General features: G+C 44.0%; 1 protein-coding gene and 1 pseudogene across 1 annotated transcript in view; both read right to left on the reverse strand.

The window, feature by feature from the left end:
• The window catches only part of TDRD9 (tudor domain containing 9), a 78,945-nt gene that overhangs the window by 26,021 nt on the left and 25,241 nt on the right, over positions 1 to 27,683 (reverse strand). Inside the window, exons 4-14 of the mRNA XM_033138755.1 lie at positions 27,184 to 27,405; positions 26,562 to 26,684; positions 25,104 to 25,184; positions 22,002 to 22,169; positions 15,206 to 15,309; positions 9,350 to 9,420; positions 8,426 to 8,480; positions 6,303 to 6,387; positions 5,459 to 5,516; positions 1,680 to 1,784; positions 896 to 993 (exon numbers count right to left, since the gene is read on the reverse strand). Of these exons, the coding sequence (XP_032994646.1) occupies positions 896 to 993; positions 1,680 to 1,784; positions 5,459 to 5,516; positions 6,303 to 6,387; positions 8,426 to 8,480; positions 9,350 to 9,420; positions 15,206 to 15,309; positions 22,002 to 22,169; positions 25,104 to 25,184; positions 26,562 to 26,684; positions 27,184 to 27,405 (1,170 nt within the window). The remainder of the gene's footprint in view (positions 1 to 895; positions 994 to 1,679; positions 1,785 to 5,458; positions 5,517 to 6,302; positions 6,388 to 8,425; positions 8,481 to 9,349; positions 9,421 to 15,205; positions 15,310 to 22,001; positions 22,170 to 25,103; positions 25,185 to 26,561; positions 26,685 to 27,183; positions 27,406 to 27,683) is intronic.
• LOC117040763 lies at positions 19,299 to 19,866 on the reverse strand (annotated as a pseudogene).

Genomic DNA, 27,683 nt, shown 5'->3' on the forward strand with positions numbered 1-27,683 from the left:
ACCATGTCTAAACCACAGAGCCTAGGGCTTGCCGATCAGAAGGTCGGCGGTTCAAATCCCTGCGACGGGGTGAGCTCCTGTTGTTCGGTCCCTGCTCCTGCCAACCTAGCAGTTCGAAAGCACGTCAAAGTGCAAGTAGATAAATAGGTACCGCTCTGGCGGGAAGATAAACGGCGTTTCCATGCTCTGTTCTGGTTTGCCAGAAGTGGCTTAGTCATGCTGGCCACATGATCCGGAAGCTGTCTACAGACAAACGCCGGCTCCCTCGGCCTACAGAGCGAGATGAGCGCCGCAACCCCAGAGTCGTCCGCGACTGGACCTAATGGTCAGGCGTCCCTTTACCTTTACCACATTTTGAAGTGATGTACAAACCAGGGCCATCAATCTCCTGACAGACGTAGCAAGCAGGAAAGACAGGTTGCTCACCTGTAACTGGCTCCTTGGACATCTGCACTGTCCCACATTGGGGTTCGGTGCCTCCTCAGAAGATTGAAACCTTCTTGAGCTAAGTGAGGAATTGTTTTGTGAGGAAGCCCACCTGCGAGCCCCAGGGCACATACTCAAAGGGGCACGTCAACCCAATATGCATACCAAAACACAGCTACCCCTCAAAATTTGCACTCCTCCAAACAACGTGCACAAAAGTGCATTATATTTGAGTAAAGTGTGTATAAATATGCAAATACCAAAATGCACTATATTAGGGGAAACGGTTTGCAAAAATGTTTTTATATTACTCAAAACTGCATGCAAAAACGTGTTTATTGGGGAAGATCTGCAGTAAATTGCTGCCAAATTCTCATGGGAAGAAATTCACAAATTGTTGCAGAAATGTGGAGAACTGAATTTAGGATTTGGAAAAATGAGGAACTGAGAGAAACCAAAATTGGCTTACCATCATCTCAGGCAGGGTGGTTTCGGGTATACAGTTTTCCCAGAAGTCCTTGTACACTAGCCTGTAGCAGTATCCTTTAGAAACACGTCCAGCACGACCTTCACAGGAAAGACATAAGCTGCTTTGACTGATTACGTTTGCACTTAAAACTTCCTTAACAGTGCTACTCCTGAGAGGAGTGTGGATGAGTATATATTATTTATATATCTCAATCCCAGCTTGTGTGAGCAAGCTCCAAACTTAGCAGAGTCACATTCCCTTTTAAAACACAGCAGAAAACGGTTGCATAGGCTTGCTAAAGCCTCTAAGAAATATATATTCCTGGTATATTCCCCTTCTTCCCTCTTAAAAGCAAAGACACAATACAGTACTGATTATTAGATATAAAAGAGTTTACTTTCAATCATCCATGAGTCACAGTACAGGCTCAAAGAGGCAGATAAGTTTAGAGAAATCTATTTACATGTGGTGAAGCTGCTTCCATAAGGGAACAGGCTTCACCTCTGCTTCTCTCAGCTGTAAGCTGAGAGAGAGCATCCTGCTTGTTCAAAGGACGAGGCAAAATGGGGAGTCTTCTTTGGGATCTTGTTCCCAGGTAAGACCACACCTACTTCTGGTTCCTGTAACTCAGTCCAGGTAAACAGGAAGTTAAGCCTGGAGGACTGAGTTACCTTCATGTCCACTCTAGCAGTGTTGTGTTTGGCTGCTCTGTGTTTACATCCCACAATAACTTTACATCAGCACCATCCTTGCTGCAGCATTTTATACCCTGAAAACAACTTACCTCTCCTCTGATTACTGCTGCTTTTAGAAGCCCAGCACAGCCTCAAGCTTTGATAGTTGGTCTCTTCATCACAAACAAGATTTCTGGTCAAACAGAAATCAATAACTACAAAAATAAATAAATAAGAACGAACAAAGTTTAGGGAATAAAACTGTGCTTCTGCAATGCAAATGTTTGTTGGTTTAATGTAAGATAACACAATACAAAAGAGAGGTAGAGACTATGCAAAACAGAGGAGCGATGATCTGAAATGGCATGTTGCATTACAAGAAACTGTGTTCAACTTGGCTCAGCTGGAGGCAGTCATAACTTTTCATGGTCAAAATTTGGGGGGAAAGTGTGGCTTATATTCGGGCTGTCACATGGAAGACAGAGCAAGCTTGTTTCCCCCTGCTCCGGAGGATAAGACCCAAACAAAGTGATTCAAGTTACGTGAAAGGAGATTCCGACTAAGCATCAGAAAGAACTTTATGAAGGCAAGAGCTGTTCAGCAGTGAAACAGACTTCCACAATATGTGGTCGACTCTCCTCCTTTGGAGGTTTTAAAGCAGAGGTTGGATGGTCATCTGTCATGTATGATCTAGCTGAGATTCCTGCATTGCAGGGCGTTGGACTAGATGACCCTCAGAGTCCCTTCCAACTCTAGAATTCTAAAATTCTATGGTTCTAGGAGTCTGCAGCCCCCAACATCCCTGATCACTGTGGCCAGACTGGCTGGGGATGGTGGGAGTCAGAGTCCAGCAACTTCTGGAGGTCCACGGGTACCTAATCCCTGGGTTAGTAAGTTTGATGGTAACTGTGGAGGACCCGGGTTCAAATCCCACACAGACATGAAGCTCATATCAGTCACTGGCCCAGAATGCAAGCAATGCTATGCCAAACCATGACTTAGAATGAACAAGCAAAAAGATGTGGGTAACTCTCTAATTCATCTCAAGGGGCAGCTGTGAGAGGATAGTAAGAGGAGACAGAGAGTAAGAAACACGTATGCCTCCCTGAAGAGTAAAGATGGAGAATTCCAACAGAAACAGGAGCAGAAATTGCCAGTGTTCGCTTATTCGTCCCGTGTCCAGAATGAAAATCATTCCACTGAATACAATCTGCATTCACTGCTGTTGCTTTCAGTCTGCAAACAATAATTTAATTAATTAGATTTCCTCTTATTTGCATTGCACTTCCTTTGCACTCAAGTGAACAAAGTGGAACAACATTATGACAACGTAATTTCGCCACAGCAGAGAATGAGTAATGCGTGGGGGGTTTTTTTTGCAGAAGATTAACTGAAGCGGAACTGAAGCAGTGTTGCATGGGATAAATGCAGGGCGGAACAGGATATGATGGCTTCTTACGTCCCTGCTGAAGAATCGTAAGAGTGGGATAAACATGTGATTAACTAAAATAAGTGGCAGCAGTCTGAATCTCCTGCAAACTTTACACACACACACGAAAAGATATTTGTGTTTGATTTTGCTTGCATTTTAAAGAGGTAATCTCCTTTGCAGAAGATATATCTTTTTTTAGCTGCTAAACTGAAGACCAGATTTAAAATGGATGGAGCTATCTTTTCTAAAAGATACGCTTTTCAGCATGCAGAAGATTCTGACTACCCACTGAAAAAGCCTGTCCTCCTTTTAAAGAATCAAGCAACTGTGAATGGATTAAGACAAGGGCACAGACATTCTCCTCCTTACCTCATGGCTGGTGCTGCTGCTACCACCAGAGGTCATGAGAATATTGTCAGCTAAGCTTGGGGCTGCTGCCAGCGCAAAGGTCAAAAACAGCAATACTAAACCACCAGGCAAAATCAAGGAAGTGCCTGCGAGGAGGTGGGGGGGGGGGTAGGATGGAGAGTGGGATGTGAAAACAAGCCGCCTTCTCTCCTAGCAGGGACAGGGAGATCCCTTTTGTCGAGAAGCTGCTAGTGCCAATCGGAAGGTCTTGATCTTGCATTTGTGTTGCTCCGCATAATTGTTTAGATGCTTCATGCTGCTGCCAAACGTCAGCTCACACTTTATGGGCCTCAAAGCAGGTTTCCTCTCTAGCTACACAAACACACACAAATTCATCACTGCAACACAGCATTCGAAAGAGCTAGTTTTTAAAAAGCAATGCTCCTATCAGATTAGGCCTGTTGGTGCCTACAGCTCTAAAGCAAGGCTGCACATCTTGAGCATTAGAGCCCTTTCGTGCTGGTGTGATCATGTTTTTCTGCAACTGGCTGAAAGCAGACTTTCAAAAGATCACACAACACTTCATATGGTGCTATGTCATCAGGCAAGACCTTCCCCATGGTGAAGATGCTTGCTGTAATGTTTACTCATGATGCCTCTTATTCAACATAAGATCCCCTGCAAATTTAGTTAGAAGGTTCCTCTTCAAGGCTTCTTCCCCTTGCTTTCTTTTCTAAGGGTACTAAAGCACTAAATTGCAACTTAGTCTTCTCTCTTCTGAGCAGCCTGTGTGCTCTTCAATTCCTGGTTAAGTTTTCTTCACTTAAAAATGTAATTCAATGTAACCTATAAATAAGGCATGCATACTCAGTCAATAAAACGAGAGTCAATGATGCCGTATCTCCACTAGGCAGGAAGCAATGACCTGATAAGACGATAAATGGAGGAAACTTCAACTGAACAGTACAGTAGCGCTGAAAAGTTCGGCAGTCTTCCATTGACAGGCTGGAGTGACAATTCCATTTGAAGTGGACAAAATCTTCGCAAATCAGACGTGAAAGAGAAACACAGATACTATATATAGAACACACTAGAATGCACCAGGTTGCCAACAATATTGCCTGAATTCCCTATTTAAAGAAATGTGAGCGAACCAAGGATGGCAGTTCCAGACTAAACATCTAGTGTTGAAGCTACCAAAGTTAAAAAAATACAAAACACACTTTAATCTCACAGAAATCAAAAGCAGTTAAGAACCCAACTTGGGTCACCCATTTGCATACTTAGCATTCTTTGGTGTGAGGAATTGCTGTACAACCCAGAAGATGGAAGAATCTAAGTGCTGCTGAACTCTGATACTTTAAAAACAGTGTTGTAAGTGTCACTGGTTTCTGCACAAGTTTGGTATGGCTAATGGCCTCTGCCTTGTGACCATTATACTCCATGTGACATTATAATATTTGGCTTGCCAACAGCTGTCAATCTGTACTTTTAAAAGCTCAAGTTTCTAGCCCCTATGGTTAAAAAAAATGCAAGCAACTTGTCTGCAAAAGACTCAAAAAACCAGGCTTCTGTATACGTGAGGAGCTTCCTTATTTCTACTCAACACATCCTAACCACTGCATGAATACAATAAATGCTACTCCCAACTTCTTTACCTTTCTGGTGCTTACCAAACTAGCACCCAAAGCAACTGCATTTGATTTTATGCAAATTGAATGAATCACAGTAAATTAAAATAATATACCTAATTTAATGTGAGTAGTTATTGCCAAAAGCCATAAATAACTCCCTCTTCCTGACTTTCTCTCAGAACAAAATACAACTTTTCCTTGGGGCAGAATTTGAATTTTTGGCACAGAGAACACTCCATCCTAGTTTTAAATGTGCCTTTGAGAGAGCTCCGAGGCAAGGAGAAAAATACTTTAGCAATTCTGCCTTGCACAGTAAAACAGGGACCCAGGGACCTTATGTTCAAAGTTACTCTGAAACAAACAGCTCAAAGGGTTTTAAATGTTGATTTATCAATAATGCTAGGAGAAAAGAAAAGCAGAACATACAAATATTAATTTTTATTCCTATGACCATAATGCATCAAAACATGCTTACCGTATTTAACATCCGGAACTGTTACAGAGCTCTCTGCAATGTTTGTAGACAGAATGATCTACATAAAGGTTTTAAAAAAGAGGAAATAAGAAATGATTTATTTAATGATTTACATGATTTATTTAATTAACGGCATTTTAAAGGCTGCCCAACAATACAATTTACTAGCCTTAATATAAAAAAGCAAGCCTTTTAAAAAAAGAAATAATAATAATAATCACAGCAAAAATTATTACTGTTATTTATATACAGCATATATGACCAAGTAGAATGATAGAACTTTAGAGCTGGAAGGGATCCCAAGGGTCAACTAGTCCAACCCCCTTTCAATACAAGAATCTCAGCTAAAGCATCCATGACAGATATAAGAGAGACAAATACACCATCAGCAAAAGCAAAACCATAAACTGCGCCAAAAGATTAATTTCAAAGCCTGGGAGAAAATAAAAATCTGTTCACCAGGCATCCAAAGAACCATAATAACGTGGGCAGCAGGCAAGCACACTTTCTAACCAGGAGCCACCACCAAGAAGTCATTGTCTCCAGCAGCCATCCAGTGCCTCTTATTTGGATAAGGCACCTGGAGAAGGGGCTCAGAAACTGACCTCCTGTCCAGGTAGGCATCTATGGGAATAGATAATGTTTCAGGTATCCTAGCCCCAAGCTATTTAATGAGAAGACTATGTGGGTTGCATGTGGATCGTCTGCAATAGCTACTTTTTTAAAAAAAATTAAAAAACTAGGCATCTTAGCATGTTTGTAAATAAGCCTTGAGATGCACGCAAAAAGAGATTTATGAGTTAACAAATACCGTACTACTGAAGCCATTGTTCAAAAATCTCACCTTTCGGTAACCAGGAACTGGAGCCAAGAACACATTATTCTGTTCTTCTAAGGTGACGCTGGAATGCAGCGGATATACTTGCAACCTAAGGAAACGCATTTGAGAAACTTGCAGCTCTTCCAAACCACCTTATTGAGCATTCAACTCCACAGTATTTTTACAAAGTTTGCCGGGAGGTAATACGATGCCCACTGCATAGCTGTCAAGTTTCGGATTTGAAAATAAGGGATCAGCAGCCTCACCTATCCCAGGGACAGTCACATGGCAGTGGTGGGCGGAGCCAGAAGCAAAAGTGGGTGGCACTGGTGTGAATGCGCGCAGTAGGCTTACTGTATTTTGGAAACGCTGCCCGTGGGCTACGACGCCTGTAAGCGCGGGAAATGGCTCCCGCTTGCTTTGAGGCTGCAAGGAGGCAAGGTCTTCCCAGTCCCTGGCCAGCAGGGGGTGGGAGAGGAGCTGCTTCCTTTGAAAAAATGGGAAATTAAAGGGATATAAAAAAATAAGGAATAGCAGTGGGAAACTGCTTGAAATAAGGGAGATTCCCGTGGAAAACGGGATACTTGACAGCACTGGCCCACTGTTTACTGAGCTATCGCTGTGATTTGTTTGCACTGATATTATACCACCTCGAGAACCATTATCCCAGCGCACTTTGCTGCCACCTGCCTTAGTGCAGAAAGTCCTGCGGGGCGGAGACAGGTTTGTTGCACAAGAGCACCAACCCCACTTTAACTGTGCAAGCTAAATTTGACCGCATACAACTGAAACCCACTGGCAAAATAGCGACATTCTGGAAGTGGCGCCAGTAGCAATGGAAGGGCACAACCAGACACTGGCGCTGCCGGTCCCATGGTATGGAACAAACTTCCAGCAGAGATTTGGCAGGCATCCTTGCTTTTGACTTCCAAGCATCTCTCAAAGACTTTTTATTCCCATAAAAGGGCCCAAGCAGTTGTTTAAATTTTTCTTAAGTTGGTTTAACGATTGCTCTGTGTTGCTTTTGCAGTTTTTTATGTTGCTACACATCACCCTGACGTTTTGCAAGAGGGCAGTAAATAAGACTGGATCTTGTGCAGGGGTTATTTTCCGGGGGGGGGGGGTAGCGTGTAAAGCCGAAATCGCATATAGCCAGTCCCCTAGAACTACCCCTGCACAAGCATTCTTACCTTCCAGGGCCGTCTGAGATCTCACAAAGGCCTCCAGAGCCATGTAATACCTTGCCAGAGTTTACAAGGTCTCTGACTTGCTTACTGGGCTCTGGGAAACTCACACGGGCTCTGGAGGCCTTTGCAAGATCTCGGATGGCCACGCAAGGTAAGGCAGGTGGAGAGCAGGTTCGGAAAGAGTTTTTAAGCTCACTGCCTTACATGCATTTAATTTGTGTGATATCGGCCGGCCACCAAGCGCATAAAGCTGCGTTCACACAAGTAAAATGAGTACAATTTGCGCTCCTACTGTGAATAAACAAACAAGCGGCCCACAGTTGTAAAAGCGAACATGTAGGGTAATAGTTTCTTTCACCCTTCTGCTGCCCCAAACAGGATCTCTCAAGCTTTCTGTGCGATTACACCAAACTCTTATCTTCATCAAATGTGGCTGTGCAAATACCAGGCACTTAAACCACATCCACCCTCTCCCCATGGAATTGGGAACTATAGTTTGTTAATGGTGCTAGGAATTATATTTCTGTGAGGGGTAAACTACAGTTTCCAGCACTCCTTGGAGGAGTCATATGTTTTAAATATGTGTTAAATGTAGGGAGTGCATGCGGCCTTCGTTTAATTTTGTCCTATCCACGTAGCTTACTGCAGCTAAAGGCAAATATATTGGGGGGCAGGGAGAGAGAATGACCTTAATCCAGTGTTTTTCAACCACTGTTCCGTGGCACACTAGTGTGCCGCGAGATGTTGCCTGGTGTGCCGTGGGGAAAATTGAAAAATTACTTTATATATAGTCAATATAGGCACACAGTTAATTTTTTTTAACATTTTCAAATGGTGGTGTGCCTCGTGATTTTTTTCATGAAACAAGTGTGCCTTTGCCCAAAAAAGGTTGAAAAACACTGCCTTAATCTACAGGACTAGCACCACAGCACCTCTCACCATAAACAGATTAAGACTCACCTCTTGTGAGCCATGATCGTGAGAAGCTCATGCATGCGATTTATTTCTGCCAAACCTGGAGGGTGAAAAATAACGGATAAATAGCGCGCTGCATGTTTACTCGGAGCTAAAGAAGTACAAAATTGTTTATAGTCGTCCGGAAGATTGTTTATTCAACTGCAAGCGGCTTTCACCCCGAACAAACGTCATTCACACTTTTTGATTCTCCAGCCAAGTGCTAGGATTGTGGTTTACATTCGCATTTCACACCCCTGCTATCACGCTGTGTCCGTTGGATTCCCTATGACCTTCACCTAAGTTGTTAACATTTACTGCCCAGGATGTTCCAGACTTGGTTAAGAGGTTGAGTGGTGGTTGCCATATCTTGGAGCGTGTGTTCGGTTTCTAGAGCCTCAAATTAAGCAGGAAGATGGTCTCAGTTGACCAGGTGACGGCCGAAAGCTAGTATTTGCATCAGGCCTGACCAATTCAAAGGCTTCATACTCCTGGCCAATGGCAAAGGCCAATCTTGATGAAGCTGTTCCCTTTAGTTCCTGATGAAGGAGCCAAAGAATGAGCACACATAATCCACATTAGCTCATCCGGCTAGGCCCATTTGAAACTGGGAGTTTAAAGCGAGAGCCCATACATAAGAGTGCCTAGATAAGGTCCCAAGTTTAATAATCCCAGTTTAAATCTAAAAAGAGTGTGGCGGGGGGAGATCAGGTAGCAGGAAATTTGAAATACCTCTGCCTAAATCCTTGGAAAACCACTGCCAGGCAACTGGGCTATAAAGAACAAATAGTCTGGGCCATGTGTAAGGTTATCTGCCTAACTCTACACAAAGAAACCACAGCCCAAACGACAAAGATTTGGTGACATTTCCTCACATGTTAACAAACAGTTTCTCCTCCATCCAAAAAATAAAATAAAAACAAACCTCACCAGGTAAAAATGCCAGCACACTGCCACGCTCAGACATGAAGTCCAAACTCTGAATTTCTGCATGTGGTTTTCTGGTTTTAGGAAAAGAGACAGTATGCATTAGTTTCACGTTAGAAGCAACAATGATCTACTTTTCCAAAAAAAAGGCCTAAGGAACAGATTCGCTCACAACGCCAACGAGGGAAGCTTCCCCTTTGTGTTTAATGTTATTCGACTAATTGAACAGATGTGTTTACAAACTGTTACCTGGAGCTACAATTTCTGTAAAATACATGCATGAAGAAGCTAAGAGCAAGAAGCCTACAACAGCCTTAAGAGAAAGAGAAGCGTTCTTTTCCCCCATTATATTTCAAAATCTTGTTGCGTAACAAGCTTTTACAAACTCCCTCTTTACATCTCAGCAGCTCACACTGGAATGCATCTCCCAGAGATGGCAATGTAACAAATAGAATAGTTTTGATTTTTTTGGAGCAATTCTAGCACTCAAAAACAAAGACATATGCTTTTGAACTGTGTATCTACATTTTATTCACAATAGGAATCTGAGTGGCCTTCCCCATTTCCTAGCCAACCACCTCAGTCAGCATGGCCTACGGTCAGGGATGGTGGGCACTGTAGAACAACAACATTTCAAGGACACCAGATCAGGGAAATGGGTGCTCTGCAAAGTGGTACAGACTTTAATGTTACCTATCAGCTAACCATTGATTAGTGTGTTGCTGCAGTCCCCAGCACTCTCAAAATCTGAAATGTGACTGGTAGCGGATCTAGGGGTTCTGAGGCAGATTCTCTCCCCCCCCCCAATCACTTGCCACCTGGCCCCCTTTAAAAATGATTTTAGGTAACTTTTAATAGAACTCAAAACGGCACTCCGCAAAAACTATAAAGCTAAATCCATCTGACAAAAGTCACTCCCGCCGCCCCAATTATTAGCTTTTCTGATCAATTGGGGGGGGGGGGGAATGGACACTGCAAGCCTCTTTATAAGGGAATACAAAAGAAATCAGTTTTGCAAATCTCTTCCGCTTCATAGGAATAATTAGACCTCAATATGAAATGCTGCAGATATTCACTTCATTTACGGCATCCAGAGGATAAAGGTAAAGGGACCCCCTGACCATCAGGTCCAGTCGTGTCCGACTCTGGGGTTGCGGCGCTCATCTTGCTCTATAGGCCGAGGGAGCCGGTGTTTGTCCGCAGACAGCTTCCGGGTCATGTGGCCAGCATGACAAAGCCACTTCTGGCGAACCAGAGCAGCGCACGGAAACGCCGTTTACCTTCCCGCTGGAGTGGTCCCTATTTATTTACTTGCACTTTGATGTGCTTTCGAACTGCTAGGTGGGCAGGAGCTGGGACCGAGCAACGGGAGCTCACCCCGTGGCAGGGATTCGAACCGCCAACCTTCTGATCAGCAAGCCCTAGACTCTGTGGTTTAACCATAAGCACCTGGTAGCAGGGGCCATAAGCACCTGGTAGCAGGGGCCTTGCAATGCTGGAACATTCTTTTCACCTTGTTAAATACCTCCTTTTAGAATAAAAAATACTAAGGGAGGGATGGAAGTAAGTCTAGGATAATAATGACTTCCTTTTTTAAAGGAATATTTATTTGTTTACCATTCTTCAGTTCCCAAAAAGCTTCCAGAAAAGCGAACAATGAAAGCCAGTTATTTAAAACAGCCCTCTCCAACCTCGATTCCTGCAGATGTTCCAGGACTCCAACTTCCATCAGCCCCAGCCCACATGACCATGATGGGAGGAGTTGGAGGCCAATAACACCTGGAGGGCCCTAAACTGACTACCGCTGAGGTTGAGGAAACGTTCGTTTCTAACAATCTGGTTCCATTTTCCCCAGTCAAGGGCCATGCTCTGGGAGTGAATGTAGGGTCCCCTCCAGACATCCTTTTCATGGCACCCTCAAGACAATTTGTGCTCATGATCCTATTTTCAGTACTGTTTCGGGCAAACATATGACGTTCATTTCCGATCAAGTGCGTGAGTGCATATCCAGTAGCTCCCTGCAACTTTTTATACACCACAAATGTTCTGCTTAATCCCACCCCCCCATCCCCTTTTATTGTGTTATATTGCATTATTGCTGTCCGGAGAGGCACCCTCGTTTATTTGCTTTCTTCCTAAAATTATTGCAACAACACTGAGGAAGCACCGCAAAACAACTAATCGGGTGGTTTTCAAAGGGGCAGGGCTCCCAGCTGTCTGCAGAGGATTTGGAGACATACAGAAATCAGTTTGTGTCTTGGTTTCGCCATTGCTCTCGCACCAACAAGCGCATGCAACAAAGAATGCACCAAATATTCCTTCGTGGGGGTGGAGAGGACTAGTAAAGGTAGGCAGAAAGAGTTACAACATCCCATTCCAATCAGATGGCTCCAGTCACCTCAGCTTTCTTCATCTGTCAGTCAACCACCATAACTCAGGGATAGCACATAGGCTTTACATCAGGGGTGCAGAACCTCAAGCCCAGGAATGTAGGCCCCAGGCCTCCCTATATGGCGCTTAGGACTCTCCTCACGTGCCCCCACCCCACAACCTCCTCACCCACACCCTTCACTACATTGCCAGATTTAGGGTGTTGCAGGTGGTTCCCCCCATATAGGGCACCAAGCTGAGGGGGTGCAAAATATTAAGTTATTATTAATAATAATACCACCTATACTTATACAGGTAAAATACAAGTAAATATATGGATAAACCGTACCAAAAGAAATTATTGTGAAAAATAAGAAATTTCCTTGCTCAGGGCCCCTTATTACCAGTCTGCCCCTGCTTCCCTAGTCCGAAAATTTTTACACATCACTTGGGAAGACAGGTGAACTAATACCAGTGTACTGGAAGAAGCAAAGATCACCAGTGTTGAGGCAATGATTCTTCAACATCAACCTTGTTGGACTGGTCATGTTGTGTGGATGCCTGATTATCATCTTCCAAAGCAACTACTCTATTCTGAACTTCAAAATGGAAAGCGTAATGCTGGTGGTCAACGAAAGAGGTTTAAAAACCCTCTCATGGCAAATCTAAAAAAATGTAGTATAAACACCGACAACTGGGAAATACTGGCCTACAAGTGCTCCAATTGGAGAACAGCCTTTACCAAGGGTGTCATGGACTTTGAAGATGCTCAAACTCAGGACGAAAGGGAGAAACGCGCTAAGAGGAAGGCATGCTTGGCAAGCTCTCACCGTGATCAACTCCTACCTGGAGACCTATGTCCCCACTGTGGAAGGACGTGTGGATCCAGAATTGGCCTCCACGGTCACTTACGGAACCCACTGTTAAAACCGTGTTTATGGAAGACAATCTTACTTGGCTACGAGTGATCGCCAAAGAAGAAGTCGTCCTATTTAATACCCTCTGCTCAAATGTTTTGCACAACTGGAATGTCTGTAGGCTGCCTTGATGAAAGAAAGAGGGGGAGGTATCAGTGTGTGCAGAAACTACTGTATGAAGGTGAAATCTGAATTGTTGCTTTGCCCACTTTGGCCTCTGGGGTCGCCAATGATTGGCCTGCAGCCTCCTAAAGGTTCCCCGGAAGGGAATGTGGCTCTCTGTTTGAGAAGGGTGCCCCTTCTCTGTTTCAAATGCAGAAGCTGCCAGGTCCAATTCTTAGCATCACCAGCTAGGGCTGAGAAAGAAACACACACGCCTGAAATAATGGAAGGCCAATCACTGTCAACCATACTAAGCTAGGTGGAACAATCTTCCCAACCCTGAATAAGGCAATTTCCCATCTTCGCAGCTGCAATCTAAAACCTACTTGTTCTAGTGTAATTTTCCTTATCTCGATGAGATTATGACAGTAAAAAAAAAAAAAGTATTAGGATTGAGGTTAACAGCAGCTATTTTAAAAACAGTATTTTCTTCTGACTTGAAACTAGGTCAGATATCCAATGGAGGGGGGCAGTGCAGAGAAGCCATATTTCTCCCCCCCCCAAAAAAAGTGTCATACATTACCACGAAACAAAGCAATTATCTGTCCATGAATGTTTCCCCCTCTGTTTAATTTCTTATTATGAAAACGGCACTCTGATAAATACAAGGCAACCCTGGAAGTCTTGCAAGAACAAATTACTAGACTGTAAAAAAAAGAAGTTGACAGGGGACTCTGTTCTTTTGTACCGGTAATACATCTTAACAAGACGGTACTAAAAATCTCAATAGAATGCAATTTTAGGTTAGGAGCCGGCCTTATGAGGCTTTCAGATTTTTGCAGTCACTGCATGCCAGGCTACTCAAAACGATGCAGAGCACAGCAGATTACATTGCCTTAATTCGTTCTGCACTCTGAACTAACATGGACATTAAGTATCGAAATAAGATAAGATGAAAAGAAAGAGAGAGAGAGCGCTCAGGAGAAAGTGCATTGGGGTCCCCCCCATCCATATAAGAAGTTTTCGTTGCAATTTTTTCTCTCTGAAGATTTCATCCATAAACTACACACACAGAGAGAGATACAATCTTGCCCCTCAGCTATCAAAGCAAACTCTTCCATTTGACACAGCTTAGAGAGACACTCATACACAGATGTCCTTTTAAATGCAAACAATGCATTAAACAAAATCTGTAAACACGTATTAGTCTATGTAGAATTTGCATTAGCGTACAAAAACAGGCAAGAAGCAGCAGCAAGTATAGGGACATATTTTGGAATTTGGTGTCAAGACTTCGGATTTCCTAATCCATGTTTACATCCCTAATCTGGATCTGGGCAGGGGGGGAAATCAGGTGTGGGGGGGAGAGAAATGGTTGGCATATTTTATACCCACTCAACATAGGAGAGATGAAACATACAACTGGAAAATGTCACCAAGAAAACAAAGAACAGACATGCCCTTGATACTGCCAAGTCCAACCATTCAGAGGCTGTGCTAGTGATGATGCCCATCCCAGCTCACATATGGATGGAAATCAATAGAGCAAAAGACAGTCATGGGAATATGAATCTGCACAAAACAAATAAGGCACCGTGAAAATCCCTGAAACGAGGGGGAATGGACTTTAGTAATTATGTAAAAAGTAAGGCTAAGCGCATGAAGTGAATACAGGAAAAAACTAAAGAACTAAACAAGACCTTAACGGGATGCCAGCTACAAACCTTGTTTCACTGAACTATTCTGTTTCTTCAGAAGGAAATAAGATATTTAAATGACTAAGGTTCAAACGCAAAAAGGAGCAGTAATATAGGGTTGAGAACACGACTGTAAAAGTTCTAGTACTGCATTTACCAAGAAGGTTTGATGCAGAATTTAGGAATTCTGCATTAAAGGGGCTTGGTCACAGGAAAACTCGAGAGTGTTCCTCCAGAACTGACCCACAGCTGCAGGGAATGCTGGTTTCGTTATTGGGGAGCATTTAAGTCCCCACCTTCACAGTGCACTGAAGGAACCCTTTAAGGAACCCAGTAGAGGCTAGTCCATTAGGCTGAATGGGGCACTGCACCCCCAACCTCAGTCTGCCCTCAGCCGGGCAACACCTGCCTGATTTCTTACTCATAAGTCTGGGGGTAGCACTGCCTGTCAGCTTCTTTCTCCTCTGCCTCAGTGTTGCCCTTGTAGAATTCACTAGGAAGGAAGATGTGGACAAAACTGGAATTAGCTGGCTCTGTCATTGTTGAAGCCACCTGGAGCAGCTGGGGCAACCCAGTCAGCTGGGCGGCATATAATAAGACCATCATCTCTGGCGCCACCTACTGTTGAACTCCCTGCCTTCTGCCCTACCAGACACCATCCACTGCTGACAAAGCACCAATTTCCTGGTTGGAATGCTCCAAGGTCTCTTCTTCGGAGGCGCAGAGCCCACCTGTGCAACTCTGCACAGGGGGCAGGAAGAACAGAATCTCACCTGCTCTCTTTCATTTCCAACTCGTCAAACCACTGGATCAGAGAAACTGCAGCTCTGTACATCTCTTCAGGTATGACCGGGTCCTCAGTAACTTGCATAGGAATCTAGAGGGTAGAGCAAAAGAGATGGGGAGTTACTATTACTCTTGCTATTTATTTTTAAAAAATGCTGGCATAAGGAGGTGGGGCGGCACAGAAGGAATTATGACACCTTCCCTGCCTGAAGGGTCTTGCAAACAATGGTAAATGGACAGGGGATGCAGAAAGGTCAGTGATGTTAAGAGAAAACTATATGAAAATATATATATATGGTGTCTAACACCAAGTAAACTGGCAAAAATGTGTAAATCAAAATCTAAAGTGTTGGGAATGCAAAGAGAAAGAAGGTACTTTCTATCGTATGTGGTGGTCTTGCAGAAAGGTTAAAGCTTACTGGTAAATGATATATAATGAATTGAAAACGATGTTTAAAATAACATTTGGGGGGGAGCAGAAGCTTTCCTTCTGAGAATTGTAAGGGTAGAACTACTTAAACAGTATAGAAATTTATGTATGTATGTGACTACAGCAGCAAGAATGTTATTGGCCCAAAAATGGAAAGTAGTAGTAGTCCCAACGAAAGAAGAATGGATACAAAAACTCATGGACTATGCAGAAATGGCAAAACCTACTGGAAAAATAAGAAATCAAGACAACAAACTTTCTATAAAAGAATGGAAATGGTTTATTGAATATGTACAAATAAATTGTGAACAGATAAGGACATTGGCAGGATTATTGCAATAACCTGCAGTTTCGTAAGAGTAAATATAAAAGAATCAGTTAATTCAGAATATGCAGGAAATGATAAATATAAATTTAATCACAGAAAGAGTAGAAAGGAAGTAGAGTTTTGAAATGTTAAAATGACCGTAAAACTACTGAAATGTATATAACTGAAAATTACAAATAAAAATAAAAAAAGAGGTCAGGGATGGGTTGTGAAAGGCAGGGATGAGTGAAGGAAATCAGAGGAGACGTAGGACAGAAAGCAAGGTGAGACAGAACGGTTCACAGGATGGTAGCTCGGTGGAATAGCACCTGCATTGCATGCAAAAGATCACAGGTTCAATTCCCAGCATTCCTAGGTAGAGTGGGGGAGTGCCCCATGTTACGAGAATCCTGGAGAGCTGCTGCCAGTCTGTGTAAGCAATGCAGAGCTAGATAGACCAAAAAGTCTGTCTCCGTATAAGGCTGATATAGTTTGTTAATTGGTGTTGGGAATTATAGTTCGGTGATGCCCAAAATTCGGGAGGGGTGTGTGTGCTTAAATGCATAGCCATGGTGACAGTGGGTTCCCCCATCCCCCACCCCTACCCCACCAAGATACCGAAGGTTGGCAGCCAGAGAATATTTTATGATAAACGGAATTCCTGATACATTTCAAGCACAGCTGCTTTCCCTGTGGAAGGATTTCTAGTATGATTTTATTCTCTTCCCAATTGTGCCGAAGTTGACAGGCAGGAAGTACAAAAGGGCACATTCTGCTCCGGATTGCAGAACATAATGAAGCTGCTTCCATCGTTCTTTGGTAAGATATAGTCTATTTATGAGAAAGGAGCTTTTAGGTGAACATGAAGAAACTTGCAATTCTCAGCCAACACAAATCTTCCATCAGTACATTTTTCAAAGCCTAATTCACAATGTTAATTAACTGAAAGTCTGCTAAAAGGAGATGCGATTTGACCTGAGTGAACAGCCTTTGTTACCCTTGGCTAAAGAATGAATTATTTTCTAAGGTCAGAGAAACCTGGCTAATCAACATATTTAAAAATTGTGTGTAATACAAGTAGACTGATAGTGCAACAATGCTTTTTAAAGAGCGTTTGCTGGTTTTTACAAGTTCAAATTATGTACAGTTGTACCTTGGTTCCCGAACACCTTGGTACTCGTACGTTTTGGCTCCTGAATGCTGAAAACCCAGAAATGTTCCAGTTTTAGAACATTCTTTGGAAGCCAAACGTCCGACGTAGCTTCTGATTGAGTGCAGGAAGGTCCTGCAGCCAATTGGAAGCCACGCCTTGATTTTCAAATGGTTCCGGGAGTCTAATGGACTCTGGGAACGGATTAAGTTTGACAACCACTGTACTAAACTTGGTAGTCCCGAGACAGAAAAGCTGTGAACAATTTTTTTGGCGTACGTAGCACAGGCTATGCATGGTGTCCTACAGAGATGTGAATGCAGAATTGCAGAGCTGGAAGAGACCCCCCAAGGGTCATCCAACCCCCTGCAATGTTGGAAACAACAAATCACAATATAAAGTATGCTAGACTGTTAGCAAACAGACAAAAAACCATGTTGCACAGCGGAGATGGGGAACCTGCGGCCCTCCCAATGACGTTGTACCCCAACTGCCACCAGCCCGTGAGCATGGCTAATGGTCAGGGATGGAGAGAATTGAGATCCACAACATCTGGAGAGGTTCCCTGACCCTGTTGCTCAATGACCATTAACCCAAAGCCTTGTGTGAAGATGTTAGTTTCATCTGAACAGTTGCATATATTTAACCTAAGGCAGCGAGACTAGATGGTCGGGATGGGTTGGTGAACCATTTTATGAAGGCTACAGGCCGTTTCATCTTCTATCTTTCCCAACGATTATTCCAGTCTTACTTGTTAGAATGTAAAAGCCATCAGTTTGAGTTTCTCTGCTTCAGTAGCTTTCAGAGCTCGAGTTTCCACCTTCCTGAAGCTTCCACGCTTTTTTCTTTTTTGCTATCTCCAAAGACAAGAGCTGCCAAGGCGTTTTACCAGGGAAGTTCACAGTTTGACAAATACAAGAGTCCACAAGTGGTATCCCGGCTGCCAGAAGTAACCCATTCAAAATGGAATCTGATGGAGACAGCTTTACCGAACACAATGCAGGCTTCTTACGAGCCCAGCACAGAAATAAAAAATAAGAGAGAATCATTTTAAATGATTTTGCCTTTTAAAAACCAAAGTACTCCCAAGTTGCTCTACTCTCAAGGAAAAGCAGCTGCTGGGATCCAACAACAATTCATGCAAGGAAGCCTGTTCACCCAGGCTCCCCCCTAGGGGTGATCCAGTTATGTTGATTCATTATAATCCGATCTACTGATTTGTGACGCGCTTTGCATTTGGTTTTATTGATGAAACTTTATTGCTGATTTCTGTGCTGCTCATCACAACAGCACTTTTTCTTAATGTTGATGGTACAGAACATTTTGCAAACAAGTACCAATAAGTAAATGAGGTGGGGGTTTTTTGAAAGAAAGAAAATAACGAAACTCTCCTCAGATAAGAGAAATAAAACTTTTGACATGCTTTGTGTTTATGTAAATCTTTCCATGTTGCAAGCCACCTTGAGCATGGTTCCAACTTCTTTTCTGGCGATCACTCGTAGCCGAGTAAGATTGTCTTCCATAAACACGGTTTTAACGATGAGTCCGTAAGTGACTGTGGAGGCCAATTCTGGATCCACACGTCCTTCCAAAGTGGGGACATTGGTTTCCGGGCGGGAGTTGGTCGCGGTATGGTTCTAACTATGGAAAGGTAGCATACAAATAGCAGGGCTTCTCTTAAAAGGAATCCCCCCCCCCCAGACCAGTGGCGTTCCTGAGTGGTGACAGCATTCTGCTACTGGCAAAAGTAGTCGAGGGGGTTTCAAGCACCGGGATGTAGACACAAACTAAAAATGGAGCCTTGTACAGAGTAACCAATGACAAGCAAGTAGGTCTGCACCCTGTAGGCATAAGGAAAGGGGGTGGTGCAGTATTTTCACTGAAAACGAGTATTCCAAATTTGTGCATCATTCTAACTTTACCTCTTCCGAGCTGCAACTCCCATAATACAGAAATTTAACAAATAATAATAATAATCACGCTATTCCTCCTCATATTCATAAAAGTTATACTGGCATAGCTGCCTGGGGTAGGTGGGACTTATAAACCAAGGGCACGAGGTTGGGAAAGGCTGCTCTAAGCTTTACTTAGCACTGATGCTTTCTGCTCAGCCTCAGAACCTGCCTATGCAGTGTAGTGCAACATCAGGCTCCAAGCCTTTGTGTACGTTTATTTTTTATTTTTTTATTTTTTTTGACAGGAAATATCTATAATATCAGAAGTCTACAGAAACACTTTGTTAAGCAGCCGCAAATCTTCTACATAACAGATGTATCCTGATGACAACTCTTAAATTCTCCCAGAATTACCATAGAGCTAGTTGCATTCACTTTCATATCACACGTCCAGAGCTGCATGTTTACTCAAACTGAACAGACTCAGGTTTTCATCAGCTATGCATGAGGAGGACACAGGCTTATATTAACATTTATTTAAATTTGCTGAAGAGTTTATGAGCCACACAATGGTCTCCAGCATGTAAGAAGTCAAAGAGTTATTCTGTACACTTCTCCTCTGTATGGGACTTGGATGACACTCGAGCATTACACTCCTCTAAACGTTCCCGAGCTTTCACACATTTCTCAATCTGTTCACAATGCTCCCTGACAGTAGTTAAAGGATCCACAAGCTCCTCTTCCTCCTCCTCCTCCTCCTCCTCGGGGTCCCTGCTCCAGCCCTCCAGCGCTTTCTCGTCCTGCCACCCCATCGCCGCAAATCTCCCTCAAGCCTCGCTCCGCTTCCCCAGAAGGACGCCGAAGGGTCACCCCCTTTGTGTACGTTTATGAAAACACAAAAAGAAGCTGTAGCTGTTCTAACCCATCTGTGCCAGATTTCCACAGCAGCCAGCCAGCCAGCCAGGCTAGTAGTTGCAGCACCATGGATAGCTCCCATAGCTCTGACACAGGCCAGAGGTAAAGGGAGAGACTGTGGTTCTTAAAGGGCCAACCCGCTGTTCCCTGCGTCACTGGGCAGAACAGGTAGCCGATTCGTGTGACGAGTCAGGCTCAGAGGACAAGCATCTGTGTAGGCTCCAGACCACCAGCGCTGAACTCTGTTGGTTCTCAACACATCAGCATGAGGAGCCTGATCCAATTCTCCAGTTGGAGGCTGAGTAGTATCCGTGGACCCACCTCCTCTGACTGTGAGGCCAGAGCACCAGTTTCCAACTGGCATCCAACCCCATTACATAAAGTTGCATCCAATGCAGCGCCACTAGTACAGCGGCACTTACTCTCCTTCCAAAATGCTTCTCCAGAGTGTTGCCCAATCCTCTGGGGCTGATCTTGAGGGTGGGCTGGGGGCCGCTAGCTCAAGTGCCCTGCATCAGCAGAACTAAAGTGTTCGATACCGCCCACAGCTGTCAGCTTATATATGTGTGTGTGTGTGTGTGTGCGCAAAACCCTTCATAAAATAGCAAACGAAGCTTGGTGCCTTTTCTCCTAGGAAAACTGCACAAGGGCTCCACCACTATTATCAAAGCTGCTCCAGAGTTGCCCTAAAGGTACTGTACAAAGCACAACTGCCTGTACCATCCTATTTGTTCCTCCCTACTAAGCAAATAAGAAGGGCCGCAAGCCAGGAAGGGCGGAAGGGGGAGTGAGAAGAGGGGAAGGAAATACAGCAGCAATAATGGGAGGATTAAAGCTGTACAATCTTTTCAGAAGGCTGTGTTTTCAGAAGGTAGAGGAGCCAGGATCCTAAAGCAGCCCCTTTCCCTTACATGAAGGTGTCAGGATTGAAATCAAATTGGTAAGGAAACCTAATTGACAGAAGCAGTAACACGTCTGACAGATCCAATCCTGGAAGTTTTTTAAAAAGCAGATTTTCCAAATGCACAAATTCTCCATCAGACACCCCACCCACTTAAAAAAAGGGGGGGAGATAGTCGGTGTATAGTCTACTATACAACAACTACCTGCCTTAGGTCAGCAACTAACAGGTGCAAAACAAGAATTTTATGAGGAAGAAGGTGACAAAGTGTTACCTGCTGAAAGGTGAATGTGAAGAAGAAGAGGTTCCAGCCAAAGAAAGAAAAAAAAATGTTTTAAAATACAGTTTGGGCTGATTCTTTTAAGTACGGAAACTGTGTGTCCTACCCTTATATAATTTTTGTGTGTTATGCCCGACATTGCTTGTCGTTTAAGCAATTGATAAACATGTAACACCTAATGTGCCTGATTCCCCCACACGGTTTCAAACTGCACATTATCAGCTTCCCAGCTGCAAATCCCCCCAACTACACACATTTTGTGTCCAACCACACACTAAAGAAACCTCGATCTGACCCGATAGGGAGAGACTTCCTAGTCAACTTTCCTGACTCTCTTACTTGCCACGCATCACCAGGAATCTTTCGCAAACATCCAGAAGGATTATATAAGCGTCCCTCCCTGTTCTGTCCATGGGTGTTGCCAACACGCTGCTGTCAAATACATGAATGCTGACGGGACATTGTTATAACAGGACAGAGACTCTTTGTTCTGCGTATCGGGACTTCGATGACTGCAGGAGTCTATCAGCTTGCCTTTGATCGGCACTCTTGCTTGTTAATGGATACGCCTGCCTGGAGTGTACAGCCAATTAATTTTCTCCTCTCCCACTGGCCCCTTCCCCCTCCCCGCTGAATTAAGTCCGAAACCATTAAATCAATGCTTCGGCGGGATTCACTTGTTAGATCACATTACACTGACAATGCAGAATCTGAAACTTGGTTTAAAATGAAGATGTTATGTTGGGGAGGGGGGGAATCTCTACTTTAAACCTCTCTTACCTCCTGAAGCTACTATGCACATGCCAGAAGAGGGGAAAATTATTGGGGTTTTAAGCCCATCTTGTTACCCTTAATACCCCGAAGTTATTCTAGACAGAGAGACCAAAGCCAGTTGTTTTCCATACCCTGATATGACTGATAATAGGCCTCAGGTCATCAAGGTAATATTCTTCAATAGCATAAGGCTTGCCTTCTACTTCAAACACATATGCCGGATACAGCCTGTTGCGGACTGGGATAGCAAAATAGTCTGCAAATTCTTGGCAGTTGATTGTCGCAGACATCAGAATTACCTGTGGAAAGGGAGAAGTATGAAAACGAGCTTAGGAAGGCTTTACAGCTTGAATTACTACTGTGTACTGAATTTTTTTTTTGGGGTGGTGAAGAAGAAGAAGAGTTTGGATTTGATATCCCGCTTTATCACTACCCGAAGGAGTCTCAAAGCGGCTAACATTCTCCTTTCCCTTCCCCCCCCACAACAAACACTCTGAGGTGAGTGGGGCTGAGAGACTTCAGAGAAGTGTGACTAGCCCAAGGTCACCCAGCAGCTGCATGTGGAGGAGGGGAGACGCGAACCCGGTTCCCCAGATAACGAGTCTGCCGCTCTTAACCAATATACCACACTGGCTCTCCACTGGTGGTGGTGGTGGTATTGTTTTCGTTTGTCAGTATGTTATGCATTTTTATGTTTTCATTTTGTAAACTGCCATGTGTTCCTCGGATAAAGGGTGCTGTGGAAATTTAATAATGATAAAGCTGTTTGCATCTGACACCGTGTGTGTGTTTTGAGAAGAGATGTGGGTATAGTTTCAAACGTTGACTACATTTGATCTTGTACATACAAGAAAAAAAAGCACGACGCGTTTACTCAATGTGCACAATAGGAAGATTAAAAAAAAAACCTTGGGGCACAATATTGCTGCAACACGCGTGTCTCTTGTTAATAGATATGAAGTGTCACAAAATCAGAGTCGGAAGGCGGGGTGCTGCTTCCAAATGTCATTCTGCTAGTGTCATGCGATCCCCCTCTTGTGTAAATGTCATCTCTAGGATTCGTCACCAACATGATCAGGCCACAAAATGTAAGAGCAGCCCTGCCAGTGGCCTCTCTAGTCCAGCATCCTGTTCCCAGAGGCATCTGGTTTGCCAGTGTGAGAAGCTCCCAAGTAGGACTGCTCAATTGCAATTCCCAGCAACTAGTATTTAGAGGCTTACTGCCAGTTAAGGAGGAGGTTTCTGCATGCACTGTAAAAAGTAGTGAGGGGCAGATGGGGCTCGTCAAACTGGGAAGGTAGCCCAGCTAAAACAAGGAAAACTCTGGTCCTAAACCTTGATTATTTATTATTATTATTATTATTATTATTATTATTATTATTGCCTGCAGGATATCCTCAGGAGAAGAAAAGGCTAAGTAGTAAGCCCTACACAAATCCAGAGTGGACTCCCTAAGGCAGTTGGATGGTGCCTTGTATGCCTCCTTCCGGCAACTCCTGCAGCCAAGCTGGTGCCAAATGTATAGCCCTGCTTTCCTTTGAACCACATCAATAACAATAATAATTAAATTTATATCCCGCCCATCTGGCTGGGTTTCCCCAGCCACTCTGGGCAGCTTACAACATAAATAAAAACACAACAAAGCATCAAACATTAAAAAACAAAATATCCTATAAGAGCAACAAACAAATCAATAGAAACAAATAACAACAATAAACAATTTGCAGTTATACCCAAATTAAAATAACCGCCAACCACAACTGAACATTTAACCAACATCAACCCAACAAAAAACATATAACAAAAATTAGAACTGTTTAAAACAGTTTAGCCAGTTGCCCCAACCCAAGAGTGCATGCCTGAGAAAGTAATGTGGGGGATTTCTAGATCTGAATAACGAAGGACCCGACTTCCAGTTTTGATGATGTTGCGTCCTGGTGGCACGTTTTGGCGATCCTCTGATACATACTTGGTGCATATATCTTTCCCCCACTATAATATGCACCTCCAATGTTATTTCCTTGTTCTTTGCAAACGTTGCAAGTAGCAACAGAACGTATTGCAGCAGAGTGGGCAGAGGGGGTTGGAACGAGGCTTGTTGTCTGGGCAGCCCAGGACCTCCATATATACTGCCCAGGTTTGAACCCCGGAGAGGTCACTCCGGTGCTGCTAACACAGCAGTTTGACCACCCTCAGAGGTGCAATCTATCGTCTCTTGAGACAGACAGATTTCAACAACAACCTCAACCGTTTCCAACAGTGGAGGTAGAATATAGCCTTATCCTCCTATAGCTGCCTCCGTTGTGCCTCTGTCTACTACAACAGCCTCTCCCAACCTCTGAATGTTTCGCACTGCAACTCCTATCAGCCCCAGCCAACACAGCTGTTGTATTTGTAGTCCAAAACTTCCAGAGGCCCCCCCAATCAGGGAAAGGCTGTCCTAGAGCAACAGCTACCCATCACCGTTGGGTGCCTGAAGCAGCCCTGGAAGCCTGTTAACTTTTATCAGAAGAGATGGCATGATTTTCAATAGTTATTTACGCAGCACATCAATGCTTTCCACCATTTTGCGGCCTTTTCATCCAACAGCAAAACTGTTCGAATCAGTTTTCATTATCGCTATTCTATGAACAGAGGGTTGAGCCGGAAAATATTGCAGAAGCACGAGGGGTACTCTGAAGCCTGCAGATGCTCCCAGAGGGACATTATTCCAGGGGAAACAGAATGCCCAACCGTGATGCACTCCAGCTGAAAACTCGCCAACCCCGATGTGAAGGGATTGCTCCGGGGCATTCCCAGCTGCGTCCCCTGGCTTTGAATAGGCCAGATTCAGCTGTGATGCCCTTTTCAGCTGGAGAACGAATGATAGTTGGCAGCAGATGGCATTGGTGAGAGGAAAAACAAGGGAACCTGGGAGGCGCAGGACTGGGGGGTGGGGGGTAGAGAGAGAGAAAACGTGTGCAAGTTGCAGGGTGGGCCTTAATTGACTTTCAAAAGCAACCAGATATCTCAGGATAGAGCTGTTTGTGATGCAAGCCAGATGTCCTTTGTCCCTGTATGCTGATGTCTAAGTCCTGTGCTGTTACTACTTTCGAGAGCCTGGTAGGCTGTTACACGACACCCCAACACCAAAACGCCAGCATCGCAGTATTAGGAGATTATTTCCATGCCACAGAATTACAATAAGCCGATCTCACGTTTTCAGAATGCATTAACTTGTAGTTTAAATTTACCTTCACAAATCGCGAATTGGTGCGCAACAGTTTACGGACCACCAGCAGTAAGAAATCCATCTCTTCAGTACGCTCGTGCACCTAAAGGGGGGGGGTCACAGCAGATGAGAGGGCTTAACACGAGTGACGTGAACTTTAGAGCTGGACTGGGCTCAGAGGTCAGCGTTCTCCCTGGCTAACTGTCAGGAGATCAGAAGGGTACCCCTCTGGCATGCACATTTCTCTTCCTCTTATCACCCCATCTTTCCTGGTTGCAGCTAAAAAGGTGCAGAGTTACCATTTGACCGTGGACCGGTTCAAAGTATGAAAGGAAAATAAAACAAATGAAAGGCAAAAAACGCAGTAGCCAGATTACTGGCTGGGGTGCGATTTAGGAACCACTTCACCCCTAAAGAAACTGCATTGGCTGCCATTTCATTTCCAGGCCCAATTCAAGGTGCTCACATTAATTTTTAAAGCCCTAAACAACTTAGGCCTGAAATCCTGACCCTACAGACCCTCCCAGGTGTTAAGAATAGCAGTGTGGCCCTATTGGTACCGTTCCACCACTCTTGGAAGTTGAGAATGGTGGCGGCAGCAGCCCAGGAAAGCTCAAATCTCTGTGGCAGCCCCTAAGTTGTAAAATTCCCCTCTAAACAGGGGTAAGCCTTGCTTCTTTGCTATACAGCTTTCGGTGTATGCTCAAGAAGCACCTCTTTACCCAGGCCACTGGGTGTTTTCAGGGCCCACCCTATTCGTGTCGTTGTAGCACGTTTGACTCATTCTGAATTTTAAATCACCGTAACCCTGGGACCTGCTGGTGAAGAGCAGGTAATAAAATTGATGACAATGATTTGCATTTCCATGGGGAGTGCACGCCAAAGATATGGTGCCACCACAGAGAAGGCCCTGGCCCCTGGTACCCACCAACCTGGGAGCTCTCAATGATGAACGCAGGAGCGTCTGCTCCCCCACCATTCAGCCCGGACACTGAGATCCAGCTCCGAGGGCCTTCTGGCGGTTCCCTCACTGCGAGAAGCAAAGCTACAGGGAACCAGGCAGAGGGTCTTCTTGGTAGTGGCGCCCGCCCTGTGGAACTCCCTCCCTTCAGATGTCAAAGACATAGACAACTACCAGACATTTAGAGGACATCTGAAGGCAGTCCTGTTTAGGAAGCTTTTAATGTGTGATATTTTAATGTATTTGAAATTTTTGTTGGAAGCCGCCCAGAGTGGCTGGGGAAATCCAGCCAGATGGGCGGGGTACAAATAATAATAATAATAATAATAATAATAATAATAATAATAATAATAATAATTATTATTATTATTATTATTATTATTATTATTATTATTATTATTATTATTACAGGCACCCGAGCGCTATTCTCATGCAGAAGGTGTCAGATTTAAGAGCCCGGCGGAAACATTTCCTACGAAAAGCAGCTTTGATGCAATCTTTTACCTTCCCTCAACTTACTTCATCTATGAAGATGTGAGTGAACTCCAAAAGACTTTTGGACCCCACTATTTTCTGAAGGAGAACTCCCGTCGTCATGTAAATCAGCCTCGTGTCCTTGGATGCAACTTTTTCTAAACCAACCTAAAAACCATTGAAAAATATAAACACCACACATTTTGCTTCAGACACGTATCATGAAAACATTAGTGGCAGTCAACGAATTTTGGTTGAAATTTGGTTCCCACGCACAGGAAGAGCTGGTATGAATGGCGCTCTATAATGCAACCTTGTTTGTCCCAAGCATCACCTGAGCATAATGAAAAAGAGGCTGTTCTGGAACAGAAACGCCCTCAGAAGAACAAGCAACAAGGTATTAAATTGCGGCCCTTTCTGAAAACACCTAAAATTGGTGATCATTCATTAGGGAAACTTGAGCCACAGACCTGCAGCAGGACGGCAAATGCCTTTTCTGCACAGGAGACTGGGATTCGACTAAGCCTCTATTTCAGTGCACAACAAAGACTGCCTAGGAATCAGATGATTTGGCCCGTCCAATCCAAGAGGGAAGAAGGTGAAAAGAGAGTCAGGTGGGTTCTTTACACAACAGGCGCTTTAATGTTGGTTTAACATGCCACTGTACCTGGTAGCCCACATGTTCCCCCAGGGGCCACGACCGCTGCTTACTAATCCACCTCGCAATACTGCTGGCACCAATTTTCCTAGGCTGAGTCACTACGATGTTGCAGTAGGTGGAGCGCTGCACGCAGTGGTCCAGAACAAACTGTGGAAGCTGAGTGCTTTTGCCGCTGCCGGTAGATCCACGCACGATTAGCACAGAGTTGCTTTCTATCAAGGAGATCATCTAAACAAACAAACAAAAAAACCAATACAGAACCATAACTTAAAGACACGTCTGCAGGCCACGATCTTTAAGAACCCTCTCTGGATTTTGATCATCTTCTCAGTTCTTTCACTCTAAAAAAGAGAAAAAGATCCACATTTGGTTCATTTTGTTGCCCGCTGATGGATTCAGAGGGTTGGTCAAGAGAAGTTTCTCCTCTGTCCCACTTGCAAATGTTATCCTCAACATAAAGTGCTTCTCCTCTCCTTTATGGGATGTAAAACACAGGAGCAGTCAAA

Source organism: Lacerta agilis, chromosome 1 (assembly GCF_009819535.1).
Source record: "Lacerta agilis isolate rLacAgi1 chromosome 1, rLacAgi1.pri, whole genome shotgun sequence".
Classification (NCBI taxonomy): domain Eukaryota; kingdom Metazoa; phylum Chordata; class Lepidosauria; order Squamata; family Lacertidae; genus Lacerta; species Lacerta agilis.